The sequence below is a fragment of the Stenella coeruleoalba genome, assembly GCF_951394435.1.
Source record: "Stenella coeruleoalba genome assembly, chromosome: 1".
Taxonomy (NCBI): Eukaryota; Metazoa; Chordata; class Mammalia; order Artiodactyla; family Delphinidae; genus Stenella; species Stenella coeruleoalba.
The window spans coordinates 118,196,095-118,215,641 of NC_137169.1; the positions used below are offsets into that span (position 1 = coordinate 118,196,095).

The 19,547-nt window shown below is 36.9% G+C and overlaps 1 protein-coding gene and 1 long non-coding RNA gene across 7 annotated transcripts in view; one reads left to right on the plus strand and one right to left on the minus strand.

The window, feature by feature from the left end:
- Positions 1–2,736: 2,736 nt before the first annotated feature.
- LOC307192308 lies at positions 2,737–7,732 on the minus strand. The gene is made up of 3 exons (XR_013830031.1): positions 7,618–7,732; positions 5,971–6,032; positions 2,737–4,966 (listed from the first exon to the last, which is right to left on the minus strand). It is a non-coding gene; the product is annotated as an uncharacterized lncRNA (long non-coding RNA).
- Positions 7,733–7,936: 204 nt separating this feature from the next.
- Positions 7,937–19,547, plus strand: part of NUF2 (NUF2 component of NDC80 kinetochore complex) — a 29,859-nt gene continuing 18,248 nt past the window's right edge. The window contains exons 1-6 of one of the 6 annotated variants that reach the window (XM_079933056.1): positions 7,937–8,068; positions 10,706–10,823; positions 11,468–11,610; positions 12,811–12,885; positions 13,869–13,945; positions 14,458–14,519. In XM_079933056.1, coding sequence (XP_079789182.1) covers positions 11,488–11,610; positions 12,811–12,885; positions 13,869–13,945; positions 14,458–14,519 — 337 coding nt within the window. In that variant the 5' untranslated portion in view covers positions 7,937–8,068; positions 10,706–10,823; positions 11,468–11,487. Of the gene's footprint in view, positions 8,073–8,223; positions 8,317–10,705; positions 10,824–11,467; positions 11,611–12,810; positions 12,886–13,868; positions 13,946–14,457; positions 14,520–19,547 lie in introns of those variants that run through there. The other 5 variants (XM_079933060.1, XM_079933057.1, XM_079933058.1 and 2 more) reach the window with 5 other exon arrangements.

A 19,547-nucleotide genomic window follows, 5' to 3' on the forward strand; every position in this document is an offset into this window, starting at 1 on the left:
AATCCCTAGAACACAAGGGAAAAGTAGTTCAAAGAATCCAATCAACTAAATCCCACCCCAAAGAACCGCTCAAGGCTTCATAGGTATTTTGTGAGTATTGTAGGGGGGTGGTAAAGGGTGGAAGGTATCTAGGGATACAATCTTTCCTAGAAGGACCCAGGGATACAACCTGAGGAACATAAAAAGAAGGGGTCTACTGCTCACCAAAATTAACACTGTCCCTACCAGTTACAGGGTTCAAGATTAGGTAGCACAGTACAGCAGATAAAGACAGAGCTTTCTCCAATTAGATTACGTGGGTTCAAATTTTGGCTCCATTTTTCTAGATATATGACTATAAGCAAATTAAGTTTTCTTTAGTAAGTTAAGTTTTGGTTTTTCATCTGAAAAATGGGAATGGAAACTACTTCATGCAGTTGTGAGAATTAATGAAATAATACATGGAGAGGACCTAGCACCCAGAATATCTTCTATGAATGTGAATTATTATTTAAGTACTGTAGGCAAAAGGTATATAAATGGAAATTGTCATAATGGGTTATCTTAGGAGCAATATTCAGGTATCAATTTTGAATTTATATGGTCAACCTGTTTATCAGGTTGCCTGCTTAATAGTCAGTGAAAACTGAAGGGTAATTTTTTCAAATACTAACGATGAAATTAGATACTCTTACTTGGTATTTAATGTAGAAATGTTTTGATAAAACACTCAGATACAGTCTCCTTCTTGAGAGAAAACAGGATTAGGGGCTATGAAAAGATGTTGAGAACTCAGAAGTTATTTCCTTCTAAGGGTTCATTAAATAAAGTCCATACTAGAAGATTTACTCTAGATAATAGAAATCACTAGTAAAAAAGAATCTATAGGAATGACAACATGACACTAACACTCTGACAAAAAAAAAAACTAGTTATCTCCAGAGTTTTCTGATTTGTGATACTCTGTCATTATTGGTTCTGTTTTTAACTTTCTTTTCCAAAATTTGTTATAAATGATTAATTTTAACATAAGCGTTCATTAACACTTTCCCCCATGAGAATCTTTTAAACTCCTTTGAAATAACTGGAAACACCACAGAATATTATGATACCAAAATCGGTCATACCCAGGGAATAAAAATTGCATTTTAAAAAGTCAAATTGGATAAATATTTTTATCAATATCCAACTTTTTGGGCTATTAATTCCTAAGGCTCTCCATACTGTGTTAAAATAATATAGGTTGACGTGAAAGCTGGGGATAGGATACTAGGAGGTTAGAGTATAACGTACCAAATTTTTGCTTCCTTAAATCTGCTTTAGAGTTCATCGTAAATTAACAAAAGATATATATTTTATGGTTTCAAACTGAAAATTTCATCTGAATCCAAAACAAAGATACTGTTTACAGTACCTCAAATGTATAGCTCAGTTTCCAAATCTACTAACAAAGATGAACACAGCTGAGGAATGAAGTAGATTAACAGGTCTAGAATGATTAAAAGGTAATAAAAAGCAGACAGCTACTTTGAATTCAATGCTGCTTGTCTTCTTAAGCCTGAACTCTAAACACGTATCTTAAAGCCAATAAATTCAGAATCTAATTTTTTCCACCTAGAACATTGTGTTCAATGTTTATCACTCTAATTCTATTTACTTATGTAAAGGAAAATGAAACAGAACTTCCAAATTGTAAGGTTAACATTAATACAATAGCGCCACCCAGTGAATATGCTGTGCAAATAAAAATGTTACTAGAATTTACCACTTTAAATATTAGTGCATCTTCAGTATACCTATAACCCCAACCTTTTAAATAAAATTATACACTAAAATGTCAATTCACAAATATATAAAAGCATTTTTACCTATTCATTCATAATTAACTACAGTTAAGATGTGTAAAGGATATTCCAACACTTGTAAATAAAGGTTTTGCATATTAGATACTACTTGTAATGTTGGCAAGCAATGAATGTTAGCTGCCAGGTCAAACAGGCATGCTGTTTCCTCTCACATGAATTGTTAGGCAGATGTAAAACTATGCCACTCAGTTGCTTTAGTAGGTTTTACCTATCCCTCACGATACATCGTTTCAAAGATTTTTTGATGCCCTTAATATAAAGTATGTGTTCATAATTTCACTTTAGCCTGCTACTCATGGTTAGTCATTATTTTTAAGACATGAATAAATATTAATTATTTGCGTAAGTGAATTGAACAATGGCATCAATGATAGTCATCAAATTTGTAAACCAACTGATAATGTGATGTCGTCAAAAATGCTAGTATGACCTTAGATATCATTACTATTCTACTCTATACCAATCAGATCATAGTTGGAGTAGTTTTCAGTATAAAGTTCATAAAAATAGAACACTTCTTTCTCATCTTTTTATTCTTCATAGGAAATATAAGCACATGGGGGAAAAGTATAAAGAACCAAAGTATATTCAATAAAAAGAAAATCTTTTCACTCTGAGCCCCAGTCTCCCTCCTCAGAGGCTACTACTATTACTAATTTCTCCTGTTAGATGGACCATGTTTAAAAAGGAGTAGTTCAATTCAATAAAAAACATTGACTGGGTACCCAGTTTGTGCTAGACACAAGTGTTAGGTGCTAGGGAATCAAGTCATTTAGCATCAGCCCTGTGCAATAGTGGAGACAGATACAAAACTGATCATTTCAATAAAGTATAAACTTTTATTTTTTTCAGTATACAAAGAATACACGTGAGATCTCTCCCAATCGCACTGTATCTATCATTTTCATGTGTATCTCCCACAGGCATCTTGAGCTATACATGTCCAAAACTCAATCATCAGTCACCTCCCAAAATGAGTTCACCTCTATATTTCCTAAATCAGAGAATAGCATCCCATTTATCTAGGGGCTCAAGCCAGAAAACTCTCACTCAGCAGATATTTATCAAGCATCTACAATGTCTAACGACGTCTAGGCCATGAACATATGATAGCAAATAGGGTCCTCACTAAAACTTGTTTATGGAACTCTATCCTTGATTTCTCTCACCTCTGCCCTCCCAATTCAGTCACCAAGTCCTGCCACTTCTACTTCCTGAATTCCATCCATGCTGGCAATACCCTAGTATAGGCTGCCGTCTTCTTTCCCCTGGATTACTACAATGAGGTCGTAACTGGTTTTCCTTCCTTCAGTCTTGCCACTCTTCAATTCTATTTTCTCATAGCAGCCAGTCATCACCTAAATACAAACCTAATCTTGTTGAAGCCCTTCAAACTTCCTATTACTTTTAAGAAGTCCAAACGCCTTAACATGACTAGTAATACTCTTCATGATCTGGTGCCTCTTTACCTCCCCAGCCCTGTGTCTAGGATCTCTGTTCCTAGGCTGTGCTCTCCTCTTATGTCTGGGCCTTCACAGTTGTTACCTCTTTCTTGCCCTCCACCCTTTAACCTGGCCAATTCCTAGCTATTCTCCTGCATGGAGCCACTCAGACTAAACCACAATTTTTTTTTAATTACTTTTCTCCCTTCCCTATGAGAATATAAGATCTATTAGGTCAATTATTAGATTGATTATTATCACATTTGCTTGTTCATTATTATACTTCCAGTACCTAGCTTAGTGTCTGGCATAAAATAAGAGGATCAATAAATATTTTTGAATGAATAAATCTATACCTAGAAAGTCAGAAGGAAAGTCAACGAGTTCAGACTGTGGATTAGGGAAAGGCTTCTTAGAAGACATCTGAAAAGTAAGTAAAGAAAGTAGGGATCAGGCAAAGAAAATCAAGACAGTCCAGACGGAGTCTACAAGAATAAGAAAAGGTCTCAAAGTATAAAACAGCCTCATGAATGGGAAATGGGTGTGATGGGAGATGACAGTGGAAACATAAACAGTGGCAAGATCATGGAGGTCCCAGGGTGCAGGCTATGGAGTTGGATTTTGTCTTGGAGTTGATGGTGGGAGGGGTTGTAGAAGTTTAACCAGACCAGTGAAATAGTCAGATTTACATTTAAGACTGATCATTACAGCAGCTACTTAGAAGACAAAGTGGGGGATGCAGGTAAGGGTTGTAAGGCTAGAGACAACAGTGAGACAGATTGGGCAGTTGAAAAAAGGAAAGGGATAAATTAGGATTTGAATGGCTCACGAGCCCTCCCAAATGCGTCTATCTAGTAGGCAAGAAAATAAAAATCTGAATCTCAAGGAGTAAGTCAGAGATAGCAGTAGTTTTTGGATCCTTGAGCAAATAGATTAAAACAATGAGAATGGATGGTACTCTGAAGGAGAAGATTTATGCAAAAAAAAAAAAAAGAAAACTCAAGGTTGAAACTTATACTGTATAAAGGGCAGGCAGAGAAAGAGCCCCCTAAGAAGCACACGATAGGCAGAAGATACAGGAGAGAAGCAAAGGGACTTAGGTTTCAAGGAGGGTCTGATTAATGGTGTCAAATGTAGCGGAGAGGTCTAGAAAGAGGCACTGATCAATAGCACAGGAGAAGTAGGCACTATTCATCTTCTGAGATCAGTAAGAGAGAGGCAGATAAATGTGGTGGTAAGGGAAATGGGTGGGCAGGAAGTTGAGGAATATGTTGCATGATGGCTTGAATTTTCTCAGTTAACCGGGAACGAGGTTGCTGGAAATGTCTGTGGCCCCTGGGAAATCTCTATATTCAAATAAGTGGGTTCTTGATGGCAAGGAGGGTGTAGGACCCAGTCTGAGTATTTTATCTATTCCTACCACACTAGACCAAGTGAATCAACTGTTCATCCTCACTGACCCACTTAAAACAAAGCAGAAACAACAATCTGGAATTCTTGTCACTTAAAAAAGAGATTTAAAAAATTTTAACCCAAAGCACTAGCTACCACAGGACCGCCACCTGAATTAAAGATAAAGTCCTAGTTGCAGGCTGCCATGGTCTCACTGAGCATCCCATCTTGTCAGTCAAAGGTCTGCTCAGTCCTTACAGGTCTGTCATCCAGGATCTAACGTGCAATCTAGAAAAGGAACATGGAATTAAAATTAGAAAAGAAACTGGCATAAAGGTCACAGATGCATGTGAATGTGTGTTAAGTGCTTGAAAAATATCTTTTACACTACTCTAGTCACCTTCGAATAAAAAGAGAAGTTGAAACTGAGGACGAAGGTAGTTATGAGCAATCACTGCAAGTTATAAGACAGGGAACTGACGAATGATAAAGGAGTGTCAAGAATTGGGGGTGAGCTGAAGCTGCAGACCAAGAATCTGTTGTACTTCGGGTGATTTTCTCCAGAGTGCCCAGCTGGGGATTTATGGGACAGATTCAGGGCGGGGATTTATGGGACAGATTCAGGGTTAGGATTTTGACAGGCACTGGGGTCAGAGGCAAGGGATGCAGGGAGTTTGGATGTTGATAAGCCATGCAGTCTAGGCTGGGAAGGGAGGTAATGGCAGGAGAGCTGACAGGGAAAATGAAATATAAGAGCAGATATAGAGCATGTGAGGGTATATAGGTCCAGGGGAAAAAAGGTGCTACACCCGTAAAGAGTACTGGAATCTAATTTTCTGCTGTAGTTAATGTCTTTATGGATAATGACAAAACTCTAGAAAGTTTAGGCTGGGATTTCTGGATTTCTGCCCTCTAATTCACAATGACCAGTAACAGACAACTGAATTTTGAAAAATCAAATCTACCCTTATAATCGAGACAATCTGAATAAATACCCATTCGTTTTTTCTTAATTTTACTTCTAATATAACTATCAATTTGCAATATCTACAGTAAAATTATCCGCCAAAGAAACAATTATTTTATTGTAAATACAGTCATCCTGCTCTTCCTTCTCCTCATTTTTCTCTTTCCATATGGTCCATTCTATTCTTGGTTTACATATAGGTCACGCTTTCCTTGTCTGGACTCTTAACAATGGTTCAGGCATTTGTCGAGTACTTACCATTTGCAAGATATTTTACTAGGACAATGTATAAATAATAATAGTCAAAATAACAGGTAATACCTACCGAGTGCTTACAATTCTGCCAGACACTTTACATGAATGAATCCATTTAATCTTCATGACACCCTATAAATAAGATATTATCGCTACTTTAAAGATGCAGAAACCAGTTTAGTTAGGTTAAACAACTTGCCTGAGTTCATACAGATAGTAAGCAGTGTGATGAGGGATTTTTTTATATTTTTTTGTTTGCATTGGGTCTTCGTTGCTGCGAGCGGGCTTTCTCTAGTTGCAGTGAACAGGGGCTACTCTTCGCTGCGGTGCGCGGGCTTCTCATTGCGGTGGCTTCTCTTGCTGGGGAGCACAGGCTCTAGGTGCGCGGGCTTCAGCAGTTGTGGCACGCGGGCTCAGTAGTCATGGCTCGCGGGCTCTAGAGCGCAGGCTCAGTAGCTGTGGCGCACGGGCTTAGTTGCTCTGCGGCATGTGGGATATTCCTGGACCAGGGCTCGAACCAGTGTCCCCTGGGTTGGCAGGCGGATTCTTAACCACTGCGTCACCAGGGATGCCCCGTGATGAGGGATTTAAACCCAGCTCTTTCTGACTCAAGAGCTGAGCTCTCAGTCATTACGCTAGCTATGGTCCTTTACCCTGCCTCTAAGAAGATACTGCCTAGTGGAGTATGCGCATGCACAAGTAATCGGTTTGATTTGGTAAGTGCCAATGAGAAAGGTCTTTTTTTTCTCCTCTCCTCACTCCAAGTATTTTTTTAAAAATCTATTTTCTAACTCACTTTTGAGTTTTACTAGATTCTGACTTTTGAGAATTACATCAGTAAATGGTCATAGAAAAGGGAAAAGGAAGCCCTAATGAATATAAAATGTATTTTTATTTCAAATCGGTATAAATTTCTATATCAATAGGTATAGCCTCCACCACCCCCCTACAACAAAGCACCAGAATTTGTGTACTTTCAATAGTATTTCCAGTATATTTTTCACTTGATTCAGTGCAGACTTCCCATCCAATACACCACCCTCACTAGATAATACTGTACACTGCAGTCAGAAGCAAGTCCTACTACGGCTTCTAGGGCTCCAAGCCATAATAAAACTAAATGGTTTCCCCCCGCTGACAATTAGGCCAGTCGTATCTTCTGCTGCAAGACCCAGACTTGTGATCATGTATGAAGTGCCACGCATCATTTGAAGAATGCAACTCACTCGCGGATGTGCAAATTTGGGGAAGAGTTCAATGTTGTTAGCACCGGGAGTGCCTTGGTCCTGTAGAGGGATGAATGAAGGGAGGGAGAACAAAGGACACGGGCTCTACACTAGATAGTGCCACTTACTATCCAAATGGAAACAAATCACTTCTGAGTCCCAGGTTTCTTGCCTGTAAATGTGAAAGGATTTGACCAGATGAACTGTTAAGACTGCTCCCACCGCTTGAAGTTGGGCTCACCAACGCAGAATCAGATGATCTGTGTCCAAATCCTGGTTATGCTACTTGTGAACTACTGCGCACAGCTTTGGGCCAGTTGCACAATCTCCCTGATTTAATCCCTCATTTGATGATAGTATCTATTAGCCCCCTTTCCCTTTTTAATGAAGCCTAAATGAGATAATGCCTATAAGCATCCAACACAGAACCTGGCGTCTCAATCAACGCTCAAAAAACATCGGTGTTACTACTCTGAGACTCTATGACTTACCCGGTCCCACTGCCCCACGTCCTCTTTCCCTTGTCACCTTGAGTTTAGCTCGTCTCCAGAAACCCTCTATTCACTTCCGCTCTTCACCTCGGACGCCAAAACCGTTCAAAGGTCTAACGAAACTTCGTATTAGCCTCGGACTCCTCCCCCAAACCGCGGCGCTCCCATTTCCTGCTGAATTTAGATCCGATAGACTCCAACTCCGCGAAAACTAGTTCCGCTCGTAGCCCAGCGTCCTCTCTCGCAACTCCAGCACCAGCCGTCTCGTGTCTATTGAGCCCAACCGGCACCCGGCGCGGCGGAGCGCAGGAAGTGGGCGGGGCGGAACGGGGCGGGAGTTCCAGTAGGAGGCGGCAGGTTTGAAAAGTGACAACGGTCGGTGTTCGCTGATTTTTGAGTTCGTCTGTAGCTGCTCCGCGGACTCGCAGCCTTCCTGTGGGCGGCTGGTGCGGTAGGTGAGCGCAGACACTCGCGGACAGAGGACGGCCGGAGCTGGGACGCGGAGCCTGGCAGTGTTTTCGTTACGCGCAGAGCTGGGGAGGAGGCTGGAGAAGCCAGCCCCTGGGAGGTGGGGGAAAGCTCATAGATCGTGTTTATTGGATTTTAGTCCCCCAAACAACCTGAGCCCAGTTGCTACGAAACGAATGGGTCTTTGCTGGTACAACATAGACTACGGGTGCAGCTGGTCAGTTAAATCTTGTATGTGTATATTTTTAACCCAGTTATTTAGAAGGTTATGGGGTTGCAGATGCTGGTCCACTGTCTTTGTAGATAAGTCTCCGTTGCTCAAACATCGCTTAACCAAAGTCAAACCCAAAAATCAAAAAGCAAAAATATCATACTTAATCCAAAAGTCAGAGGAAGAGAGCGGTGTATGCATGGCGCTTTGCATACGTGGCACGATCATTTTCCCTGATGAGTTCAGGAAACTGTTTACCTAATTTTTTGATGTTGGGAATCTTTGAGTCTTTTCTCTTTGTTTTTGTTTAGCCTCTGCTTCCTGGGATTTTGATTTCCACGATCTAGTTTATTTTAGAAAAATGAAGTGTCTGAAATTTAATCAGTATTCTTTCAATACCTACTGTGTACAGGATCATGGTGTTGCAAATAAATGAGGAACGGAGGGGTAATTTAGTAGTAAATGCCTGCTACTTGGTAGGCGATCTGAGGGTCACTTTACATATACTAGGTCACTTATATACTTTATCCCACCAGAGCTCAAACTGTATTGAAAGGCCTCTCTCTCCCTCTCTCCCCTCTGTCCTTTTCTCTCCCTCTCCTCTGTCCGGCACTCCCTCCCTCTCTACACACGTGAATGAATTGGAACTGAAGTTGTACTATCAAAGAAAGGTAGAATTTGGATATGGGAGGTGGTTCCAAAAGGAAACATTGGAAGTTTGGGAAACGTCTTGAAGGAAACTAACTTGTAACAGAAAATTCATTAGGTTATTTGATGTGGTAGGTAGGATGAGTAATTAAAGTATTTTTGTAAAGATGTTACATGATGCATTTGGTGTTCTATACAGATTCATCTGATAGCACAGTGTGCAAGACTTTAGAAGAGAAGGATGTGCGATAATAATTAATGAAGATATTTTAGACCTCTTTCTCTATTGTGATCATCTCTGATCCAGATATAGTTTGTTTTGGAAAGTTGACTTTTTCTGCAGTCTTTGGGCAATTGATGATTTTTAAATCTATGACTTAGGCGAAAACATAGAATGCATATTTATGTTGAAAAGGACATATAATATATGAGGTGTGAGAATCTGGATCCAAAAAGATTCTGGCTGTAGAAGGAAAGCTTGGAATTATGAAATTCAATAATAGGAAATAGGAATAATAGGAAATTCAATGATAGGAAATGCAAATTACAAAATTCAATAATAGGAAATAGGAATAATGGGAAATTCAATAATAGGAAATGCAAATCCTTGCTTAAGGTTCAAATAATCAATTATGTAAAAAGAACATGGAGAAGTCCTGGCTTGTTGGCTACAAAGTGATGTAAGAATTCATGGAGAAGCGGGCTATGTTGAAGAAGTTCTGGGAGTTTCAGTCAATCACACACACATATATATATTTGTCAGTAAGTGTTATAGTAGCACAAGATCAGCAGTGACCATCATCAACTGTGTTGATATTCTGCCCTAAGCAGACCATATCTGGAGTATTGTGTTCAATTTGAGCATTACACTTTAAGAAGACATTGACAAAACAGTTTTAGAGGAAAGTGAGTAGAATGGTAAACTTTCTAAAACAAAGTCGTAAAAGGAGTGGCTATTCTTAAATTATACTTACCTTAGACAAGACAGGGCTAAGCAGAGATATGATAGCTTTCTTCATGTTTTTGAAAGTGGAGTCATAAAAACAAGGATTATTATATTCTATGTAGTTGCAATGACTAGAAGTAGGACCAGAAGGTAAGAGTTACAACAAACATATTTCTACACAGTATGAGAGAGAGTTATCTGCTTATTAGAGACATACTAAGGTAGACAGAAAGTTTCCTTGAGACAGTGAATTCTGTGATGTTTGCAAGTGTTTAAGCAGAACTGAGAAGTTATTTGTTAATCATCTTTTAGAATGGCTTCCTGCATTTGTCAGTGGTTAAAGTTGACAAGGCTGCCTTTTAACCCTGACATTCGGAGAAACATTAGGAGCCTAAAGAAATAGATTTCCAGAATTGTGGGTCATTTCAGTTTGTTTGCAAAAGTGAGTGTATTCACTTTGTATCTCTGGGATCACACTACTTCCCTAGAGAGTAGGAGATCCATAAGCAATGAACGAAGTATTGTTAACTGAGTGGCGGAGAAAGTGGCTTCTGTTGCTGCTGCTTCTACTACTACTGTTACTATTGCTATTCTGTTAGGCATAGCTAGAGATATGGAGAAAATGAAAGTGTCTTAGCTTACTGTTGGCTCACAGTGCAGTGCCAGAGTTCTATAAACATTATCACAATACACTGTGGCAAGTATTATAACAGAGTTCAGTGCTAGCTGTAGGGTAGGATTTCTTAACCTCAGCATTATTGACATTTTGAACTGAGTAATTCTTCGCTGTTGATTGGCCCCCTGATGCATTGCAGGATGTTTAGCAACATTCTGGGCCTGCTACCCACCAGATTCCAGTAGCATCCTCACTCTAGTCCTGACAACCAAAAGTGTCTCCAAAGTTGTGAGAACTACTGCTCTAGGAGAACACAGGTGGGAATATTTTACTATCTAAGGACATTAGGGGAAATGGTTTTTTGTTTTATTTTATTTTTCAAGTTCTCACTCTAGTGATTGGAATTCCTGCCAATTACAGTTGTTGTTTTTTTCTCTCTCTTCCTACTTACATCTCAAACCTTATTAATCATCTCACTGTGTGTACATTGAATAGAATGTTAAATCATAGTACAGTTTTATTATTTATGCTGTTTTGCTGTTGTTTGTGTCTAGATTCTGCTGATAGTGTTGCCTATATATCTTGCTTTGAGGATTAATTCTCAGGATAGATCTTATTAAATTCTGTGCCCCCCAGATTTAAAGAAGTTTCTCATCTGTCTGTTCCACCTGTCTTCTTTCCCATAAGAAAGAAAACAGCATTAGGAAAACTAGAAAATGACTGTGTTGCTTTAGAATAAAAGTTATTTTAGGATATATATATATGTGTGTATATATATATATATATATATATGTCTTTAATGTTATCTTACTAGGATGTTTGATGATTTGGTGGTAGTTAACACTACTATGAATATAGTTCAACCTTGGGTTGTTAATTTTGTCCTTATATTTATCATCTTCTAGATAATGAAAACTGCTAGTTGTGCCATGTTTCTGATCTTTGTTTTCAATTCCTTCAGACTAACAGGAGACTCCCAAGATGGAAACTTTGTCTTTCCCCAGATACAATGTAGCTGAAATTGTGGTTCATATTCGAAACAAAATCTTAACAGGAGCTGATGGTAAAAACCTCTCCAAGAATGATCTTTCTCCAAATCCCAAGGTAAAATGTGGTTGTGTTTGCATGTGGTTAATGTTATTTGAAAAGAAATTAAACTACTAGGTCTATAGAATGTGGAGAAAGACATGTATATTACTATTTGATATAGGCTAGTCATCTTAATCCAGAGAAACTCTCTCATCTAGTGTAATTTTAAAATAACATTAAGTTTATATGTGAGGCAACTTCTACATTCCCATTAGGAATTCAAATCTTTAATATGGTTGTTTTCTCCCCCCGCCCTGAAAAAAAAGCTTCTAAACCATAGGCATATTAAAGTATATTAAACTTTTCATTATTGGGGTAGTGGTCTGAGGGTATCATTTATTGGTAAAGCTTGAAGGAACTTAACTCCACAAGTGGTTTCCAATCAGAAAAAGTGCTTAGAAACAGTCTTCTTTGGAAGCTTACAGATTAATTTTCTTGCATTATGCCCCAAGGGGGAATTGACTTGTTTTGACAGATACTGTTCTTTATATCTTTAGTTATTAAATGCAAAAAAGAACTATTCATGTGTCACAGAAAACCCCAAAGTCTCCTTCCAGTTTCCTGTGTTCATCTTGAAGTGATAACATAATAAAACCTGGTTTAATGATGTAGAACTTAAACTTTTGATATTGATGCCTCTTTAATTCTTTAAAATAGAACAAATAATCTCAGAATAAATGAACTTGTATATGGATGAGAACAGGTTGTATAGGCCAGCATTTGGGAACCACTGATTTAGAAGATAAAAGTTAAAAATCCCATACTATCCTATTAAATTTATACCTCCTGGATCATAGTAGTCACTTTAACAGCTAAGGCATCTTAGCCTTAACATCTGAGGCATCAAACAAGGTTTCCCATGTTCTTTTTAAAAAAATACACCCTCATTATTTTTGTCATATGTCTGACAACCTGTTCTGAAAGACTAACCCATCTTCCATTCCCTAATGTGGATAGATTGCCTGGAGTGGATTTGAATATACTTGCTAACATTCTGTATATAAGCTTAAACAACTGATCTTATTGACATTTATCACATGTGAGCAAACTGATAAGTATATAAGGTGTTTTAAAATTTGGAAAAATTAAGAAATATTTCAAGGGGAATGGAGTAATGTTATCACTCTTTTCTTCTTTGTATCCATTTACTATAATATTGGACAGTAATGGTGATAGTGGTGCAACAGAGTATTAAAAGTTATTTTTCTCTTGTAGCCTGAAGTCTTGCATATGATCTACATGAGAGCTTTACAGATAGTATATGGAATTCGACTGGAGCATTTTTACATGGTGGGTTTAAGATGAGGCAAAATTATGTTTTTTGCTGCATTTCTCGTGCTCACATCGAGTACTGGTTTTCAGGACGGGAAGTTATTGACTTTATTTTTACCAAAATCAAGGCTTATTTAAAATTAATGTCACTTACACGGGAATCTTAGGCATAATAATGGCCTATACTGATAGCTTTAGTAAGATGAAAACATTACTAAAGACCTAAATGACACAAGTTATTGATGCTATGCAGTTATTGACAGATTTACAGTTTGTCTTCAGAGACTATAGTAAGCAACAACGAAGTCTTTACAGATACTGTTCTCTTCTCAGTAAGGACTCCCAAATTAGAGTAGGAGATACACACTAAGATTGAAAACAATTGAAATAAGGCAATTGAGCTTTTAGCAAATTAGGTATTTCTAGTAGGAAGATTATTTTTCTTAATCTTTTTTTGCTGTTGTTGTTAAATCATCAGGGCATCATCTGAAGATGTACAAAAATGTAATATCTGTAGAGTCTCACCAATATTATATATTATTTAAAAATCAGAGGGTTTGTCACTTATTTGCTATGAAACCTTGCTAAAGCTTAGTTTCTTTGTCTATAAAATAGGGATAGTACTCTGTCCTACTGTGGTTATAAAAATTAAGAAAGAATATATTGAAAATGCTTAGCATAGTACCTGATATTTAGTAAATGCTAACCATTACCCCTTTATTTATTTATTTTTAACATCTTTATTGGAGTATAACCCCTTTATTTTTTAATTCATTTAAAAAGTCTTTATTGAGCACTGACTGTGAACCTAGCATTATTAATATTAATGACAACTCTAGTTTTGTGCCAGGATCTGTATTGTTTGCTTGTTTGTTTTAAATTAATGATAATAAGTTAATATATTTTGATTGTAATCTATGATTAAGATTTCTTGAGGTTGAAGATTTTTCTCATTTTGTCTAATCAATGTGTAACTTAGATTTTCTGTTTATTACATTTAGATGCCAGTGAACTCTGAAGTCATGTATCCACATATAATGGAAGGCTTCTTACCAGTCAGCAATCTGTTTATTAATTTGTGAGTAAAGAGTCATTATTTTCTTAGTCCACATTCGTATTTACATTACATTCAGCTTTCTTAAAGACATGATTTTCTTTGGGAGGGAATTTCTACTATTTTTCTTTCCACTCCATCCCATAAATATCCAAGATTGTACACTTTCAGCAAACACATCTAACTGCCTCCACCTGTGGCACCTTCAGTTCATTCAACTGATGTATTAAGATATTGTGAGTCTAAAATCGTTGGAGGGTTTTGCATTCTTAGAGAGTCCTAGTACCTCAAAGAGTGTGGGTTGTTTATTAGAATCTATAACGATACCTTGGTATTACATGAATATTTGTGTAATATACAGAAAAAGTAGATTTCAGTGCTGTAGGATTATATATTGTAGTAGACTTCTGACTTGGTCCTTTGACACTGAGAAATATATCCAGAAATCTTTTTGAAAATAAGATGTTTATGCCCTTTGGCTTAGTATGTAATTCACAGTACACTTTTCAATATGCTTGCTCCACTTTATCTTCAAGGGACTCATTTCTGCCCATCTGTCGGGTGAATGACTTCGAGATTGCTGATATTCTATATCCAAGTAAGTGAGAATTTAAAACAATTTTTAACGTTTGGCTTCAATCTAACATTTTACCTTTCCATCAATAAATGTGAAAAAAAAAAAAGAGAAAAGACTTCAAGGAACTTGGATTTAGAAAGTGTATCTGATTCTCAAGGATGAATTTTTTCATATCCTATTATTGGAAATTTTTCCTTTGTAAAGCCACAGAGAAGCTGTTTTTCTGATTAGTTTTTCTTAACTCCTTACATTTGAAAAATGTCCTGTAAATTTGAGAATATGAATACAAATAATATGCAAGCTATGATGTTGCATAGTGGGTTAATTATACCAGTTTTATCAAATATAGTAATTACTTTTTACCATGAAGAAAGTACCTTTTAACACTGATAATAGCCGTGATATTATATTAAAATGTAAAATTCTCCTAACTTTGTGTCCGTTTATTCATTTGACCCTTTTGTATATATATCAGGTTATCTTATGTTGGAAGATATTTGGTGTGCTATTTAAAAATTTGTTTTTTATCCTCTTTTGGATCTCCTCCTTTTTTTGTTGTTGTTTATTGACATAATTTACACAAAAGTTCACCAATTTTAATGCATAATTAATAAATCTTAACAAATATATACTGTTATATAACCAGTGCCACAATCATGACCCCCCGAAGTTCCCTGACATCTTTGAAAAGATGTCTTTTCAAAGCAAAATATATTTCAATTTTGAATATTCTAATTGATCATTGTTTTTCTTTTGTCATTCATAAAACTATTTTTTGGTTTCTAGCAAGAAATCTTGGCCTCAAGGATTTATTTGGCTAAATTTTATCCTATATTTTGCTGTAAGTGTATTGTAGTTTCAGCTATTATTGTTTAATGCCTGAATTTTTGTATATCATCTGAGGCAAAGGTCAAGGTTCATTTTTTTTCCTTTATGCATATGGTTATAAAATTATTCTAGCACCACTCATTGAAAAGATTATCCATTCCCCATTGAATTACCCTGGCACTTTGGTCAAAAGTAATTGATTAACCACCGTACATCTATTAGAATGGCAAAAATCGAAAACACTGACAATACCAAATGCTCATGAGGATATGGAGCAACAGGAACTCTCATTCACTGCTTGTGGGAGTGCAAAGTGGTATAGTGACCTTGGAAGACACTTCTCAGTTTCTTACAAGACTAAATGTATTCTTACTGTATGATCCAGTAGTCATGCTCCTTGGTATTTACCCAAATACCAAGTGTTGGAAGCTCACGTCCACACAAAAACCTGCAAACAGATATTTGTTGCAGCTTTATTCATAATTGCCAAAATTTAGAAGCATCCAAGATGTCCTTCAGTAGGTGAATGGATGAACTAGTACATCAAGACAGGGGAATATATTCAGTGCTATAAATAAATGAGCTATTAGGCAATGCAAAGACATGCAGGAATCTTAAATGCATATTACTAAGTGTAAGAGATCAATCTGCAAAGGCTATTTACAGTACCATTCCAATTATGACAATCTGGAAAAGGCAAAACTTATGAAGATAGTAAAAAGATCATTGTTTGCCAGGGACTGGGGGAGGGAAGAATGGATAGCCAGGGCACAGAGGAGTTTTAGGGCAGTGAAACTATTGTGTATGATACTATTGTGTCATTATACATTTGTCAAAACCCATAGAATGTGCAACTCCAAGAGTGAACCCTAATGTGAACTATGGTCTTTGGCTGACAATGATGTGTCAGTGTAGGATCATCTTTTGTAACAGATATACAACTCAGGTGGGGGATGTTTATAGTGGAGTAAGCTGTGCGTGTACAGGGACATAGCGTATATGGAAACTACTTTCTGCTCAATTTTTCTGTGAACTAAAGTGCTCTAAGAATTCTGTTTTAAAAGGTCAATGATTATATATATATATATATATATATATATATATATATATATATGAGTATATTTCTGGCTTCACTCTTTGCTCCATTGATCTATATGTCTGTCTTTACACCAAGCATACTACCTTGATTACTTTAGCTCTATAGTAAGTCTTGAAATCAGACGGTGGAAGTCCTGCAACTTTGTTCACTTTTTCAAAATTGTTTTAGTTATTCTGGTCTTTTGTATTTCCATATAAATTTTAGAATCAGCCTGTCACTTTCAACCCCCCTCCACTCCCCATAGCCTAGTAGAATTTTGACTGAGGTTACTTTGAATGTATAGTTCATTTGGGGGATAATTGACAACTTGATAATATTGGGTCTTCTAATCCATGTGTATATCCCTCCATTTATTTAGGTTGTCTTTAATTTTTCACAACAGTGTTTTATAATTTTCAGAGTACAGGTCATATACATTTTGATAAATTTATCCCTAAGTACTTCAATTTTAAGGGATATTGTAAACTTCTTTCAGTTTAAATTTCTGATTGATTGGTCATTGCTAGTGTAGAGAAACAATTGATTTTTATATATTGACCTTATTTCTAGTAGATTCTTTAAAATAGATTCCTTAGGGTTTTCTACACGGGCAATCATATTGTTTGAGAACAAAGGCAGTTTTACTTCTTTTCCAGTCTAGATGTATTTTACTTATTTTTCTTTCCTTCTGCAGTGGCTAGGACTTCTAGCGTAATGTTGAATTAAAATGGTGAGAGCAGGCATCATTGTCTTGTTCCTGATCTTAAGGGGAAAGCATTTAGGCTTTCACCAGTAAGTATAATGTTAATTTTAGGATTTTCTTAGATTGCCTTTATCAGGGTAAGCAACTTCTATTCCTAGTTTGTTTCGTGAATGGGTGTTGACTTGTTTTAAATTGCTTTTCTGCATCTAGTGAGAAAATCAAGTGGTTTCTCTTTTTCAGTCTAGTGGATTACATTGTTTGATTTTTGAATGTTAAACCAACTTTGTATTCAGGATGAACCCCATTTGATTATGATACATTATGTGTTTTAATATATTGCTGGATTTGATTTGCTAATATTTTGTTGTGTTTTTGTGATGATGTTCATAAGGGCTACTGGTCTGTAATTTTTTTTGTAATTTTACTGCACTGACAGACTTTGGATATCAGGGTATCGCTGGCCTCTTAGGATGAGTTTAGAAAGATTCCCTCTTTCATTTCCAGGAATAATTTTGTAAAATTTGTGTTATTTCTTCCTTAAATGTTTGGTAGAATTCACCAGTAAATCCATCTGGGACTGGAGTTTTCTCTGTGAGAAGGTTTTAAATTAATTAATAATTCAATTTTTTTTTTAATAAATAAAGGGCTACGCTGTTTGTTTATTCCCAAAGCTACTGAATGAGCTTTTGTAGGCTACCTTTTTCAGCAAGTTTATCCATTTCATTTAAATGGGCAAATTTATTAACATAAAGTTGCTCCTAATTTTCCCGTATCATTTTAATAGTCTTTGGGGTTAGTAGTGATGTCCCATCTCTCATTCTGACATTAGTAATCTGTTTTTTCACTCTTTTGTTTTTCCCTGATCAGTCTGGCTAGAGGTTTATCAATTTTGTTGAGCTTTTAAAAGAACTAGATTTTTGTCTCACTGATTTTTATGTATTTTGTTTCTGTTTTCTGTTTTATTGTTTTTTGTGCTATTGTTATTCCTTCTTTTTTCATGCTTGCTTTGGGTTTGCTCTTCTTTTTTTTTTTTCTCCTAGTTTTTTAAAGGTTAGAAGCTGAGGCCATCAGTTTGAGATATTTCTTCTTTCCTAAATAGGTGTTTAGTGCTAATAAATTTCCCTTTAGCCCTGCTTTAGCTGTGCCCCACAGACTGATCATAGACGGTTTCGTGTGTGTGCGAATGCGCATGTGTACACACACACGTGCATTTTGGATTATAAATTTAAGCTCATCTTCAGCAGGATAGTCCTGTGCTTCTTTGGCTTCTGGGGTTGAGGCCATATCCCTCCTGAGATATCTTTTGCTTTTGGAAGTTATTCCAGGATTATCATTGGCTAAAGATCACTTTCTATCTTAATTCCTAATTTCGATAGTTCTTGGGTCAAATATATAGTTTAATTTAAACCAAAAACCCATATGGCAATGGGCCCAAGGTTTAGAATTCTCAGAGGAGACTATTTCCTTACTAGAGACAAGGCTGAGCCACTAGTAACTTTGTCATTTCCCTGCACTGTTATGAGAAATTTTACTTTCCTTAATCTACCTTTTCTCTAAGGATGTAGCCTTTCTAGAGTCCCACGTCTAGTAGGGATCTCAGTTCCATTTCCCTGTGTCATGTGAGTCCAAAGCATCATCAACTGTTTCTATATGAAAGTTAATAATCTGAACCACTTGCTTACTCAACCTGGAGTTATTCTCTCTTGGTTCTCCTCCTTTCTGGCTGTTTTTTGTTTTTTTAAATAAATTTATTTATTTATTTAATTTTTGGCTGCGTTGGGTCTTCGTTGCTGTGCGTGGGCTTTCTCAAGTTGCAGCGAGCAGGGGCTACTCTTCGTTGTGGTGTGTGGGATTCTCATTGTGGTGGCTTCTCTTGTTGTGGAGCACATGCTCTAGGTGCGCGGGCTTCAGTAGTTGCAGCATGCAGGCTCAGTAGTTGTGGCTCGCGGGCTCTAGAGCGCAGGCTCAGTAGTTGTGGCACACTGGCTTAGTTGCTCCGCGGCATGTGGGATCTTCCTGAACTAGGCCTCAAACCCATGTCCCCGGCATTGGCAGGCGGATTCTTAACCACTGCGCCACCAGGGAAGTCCCCGTCTGGCTGTTTTTAATAAGACTTTCTCTTTATCACACGTTTTCAGCAATTTGATTATAATGTGCCTTTGGGGATTTTATTTTATCTTATTTTTTTACCCCCACTTAGATTTGCTCACTTCCTTGGATATGTTTATAGTTTCTATCAAATTTGGAAAATATTTAGCTATTTTATAAAAGTTTTTTCTGCCATTCGTTTTTGTAGGACTCCAATTACACATTTGTTATGCTGCTTGATATTGTCCCTCAGTTCATAAGTTCTCTATTCTTTTTTTTCTCTCTGGCCTTCATTTTAGATAGCTTTTATTGCTATGTCTTCAGTTTCACTAATCCTTTCATCTGTATGTCT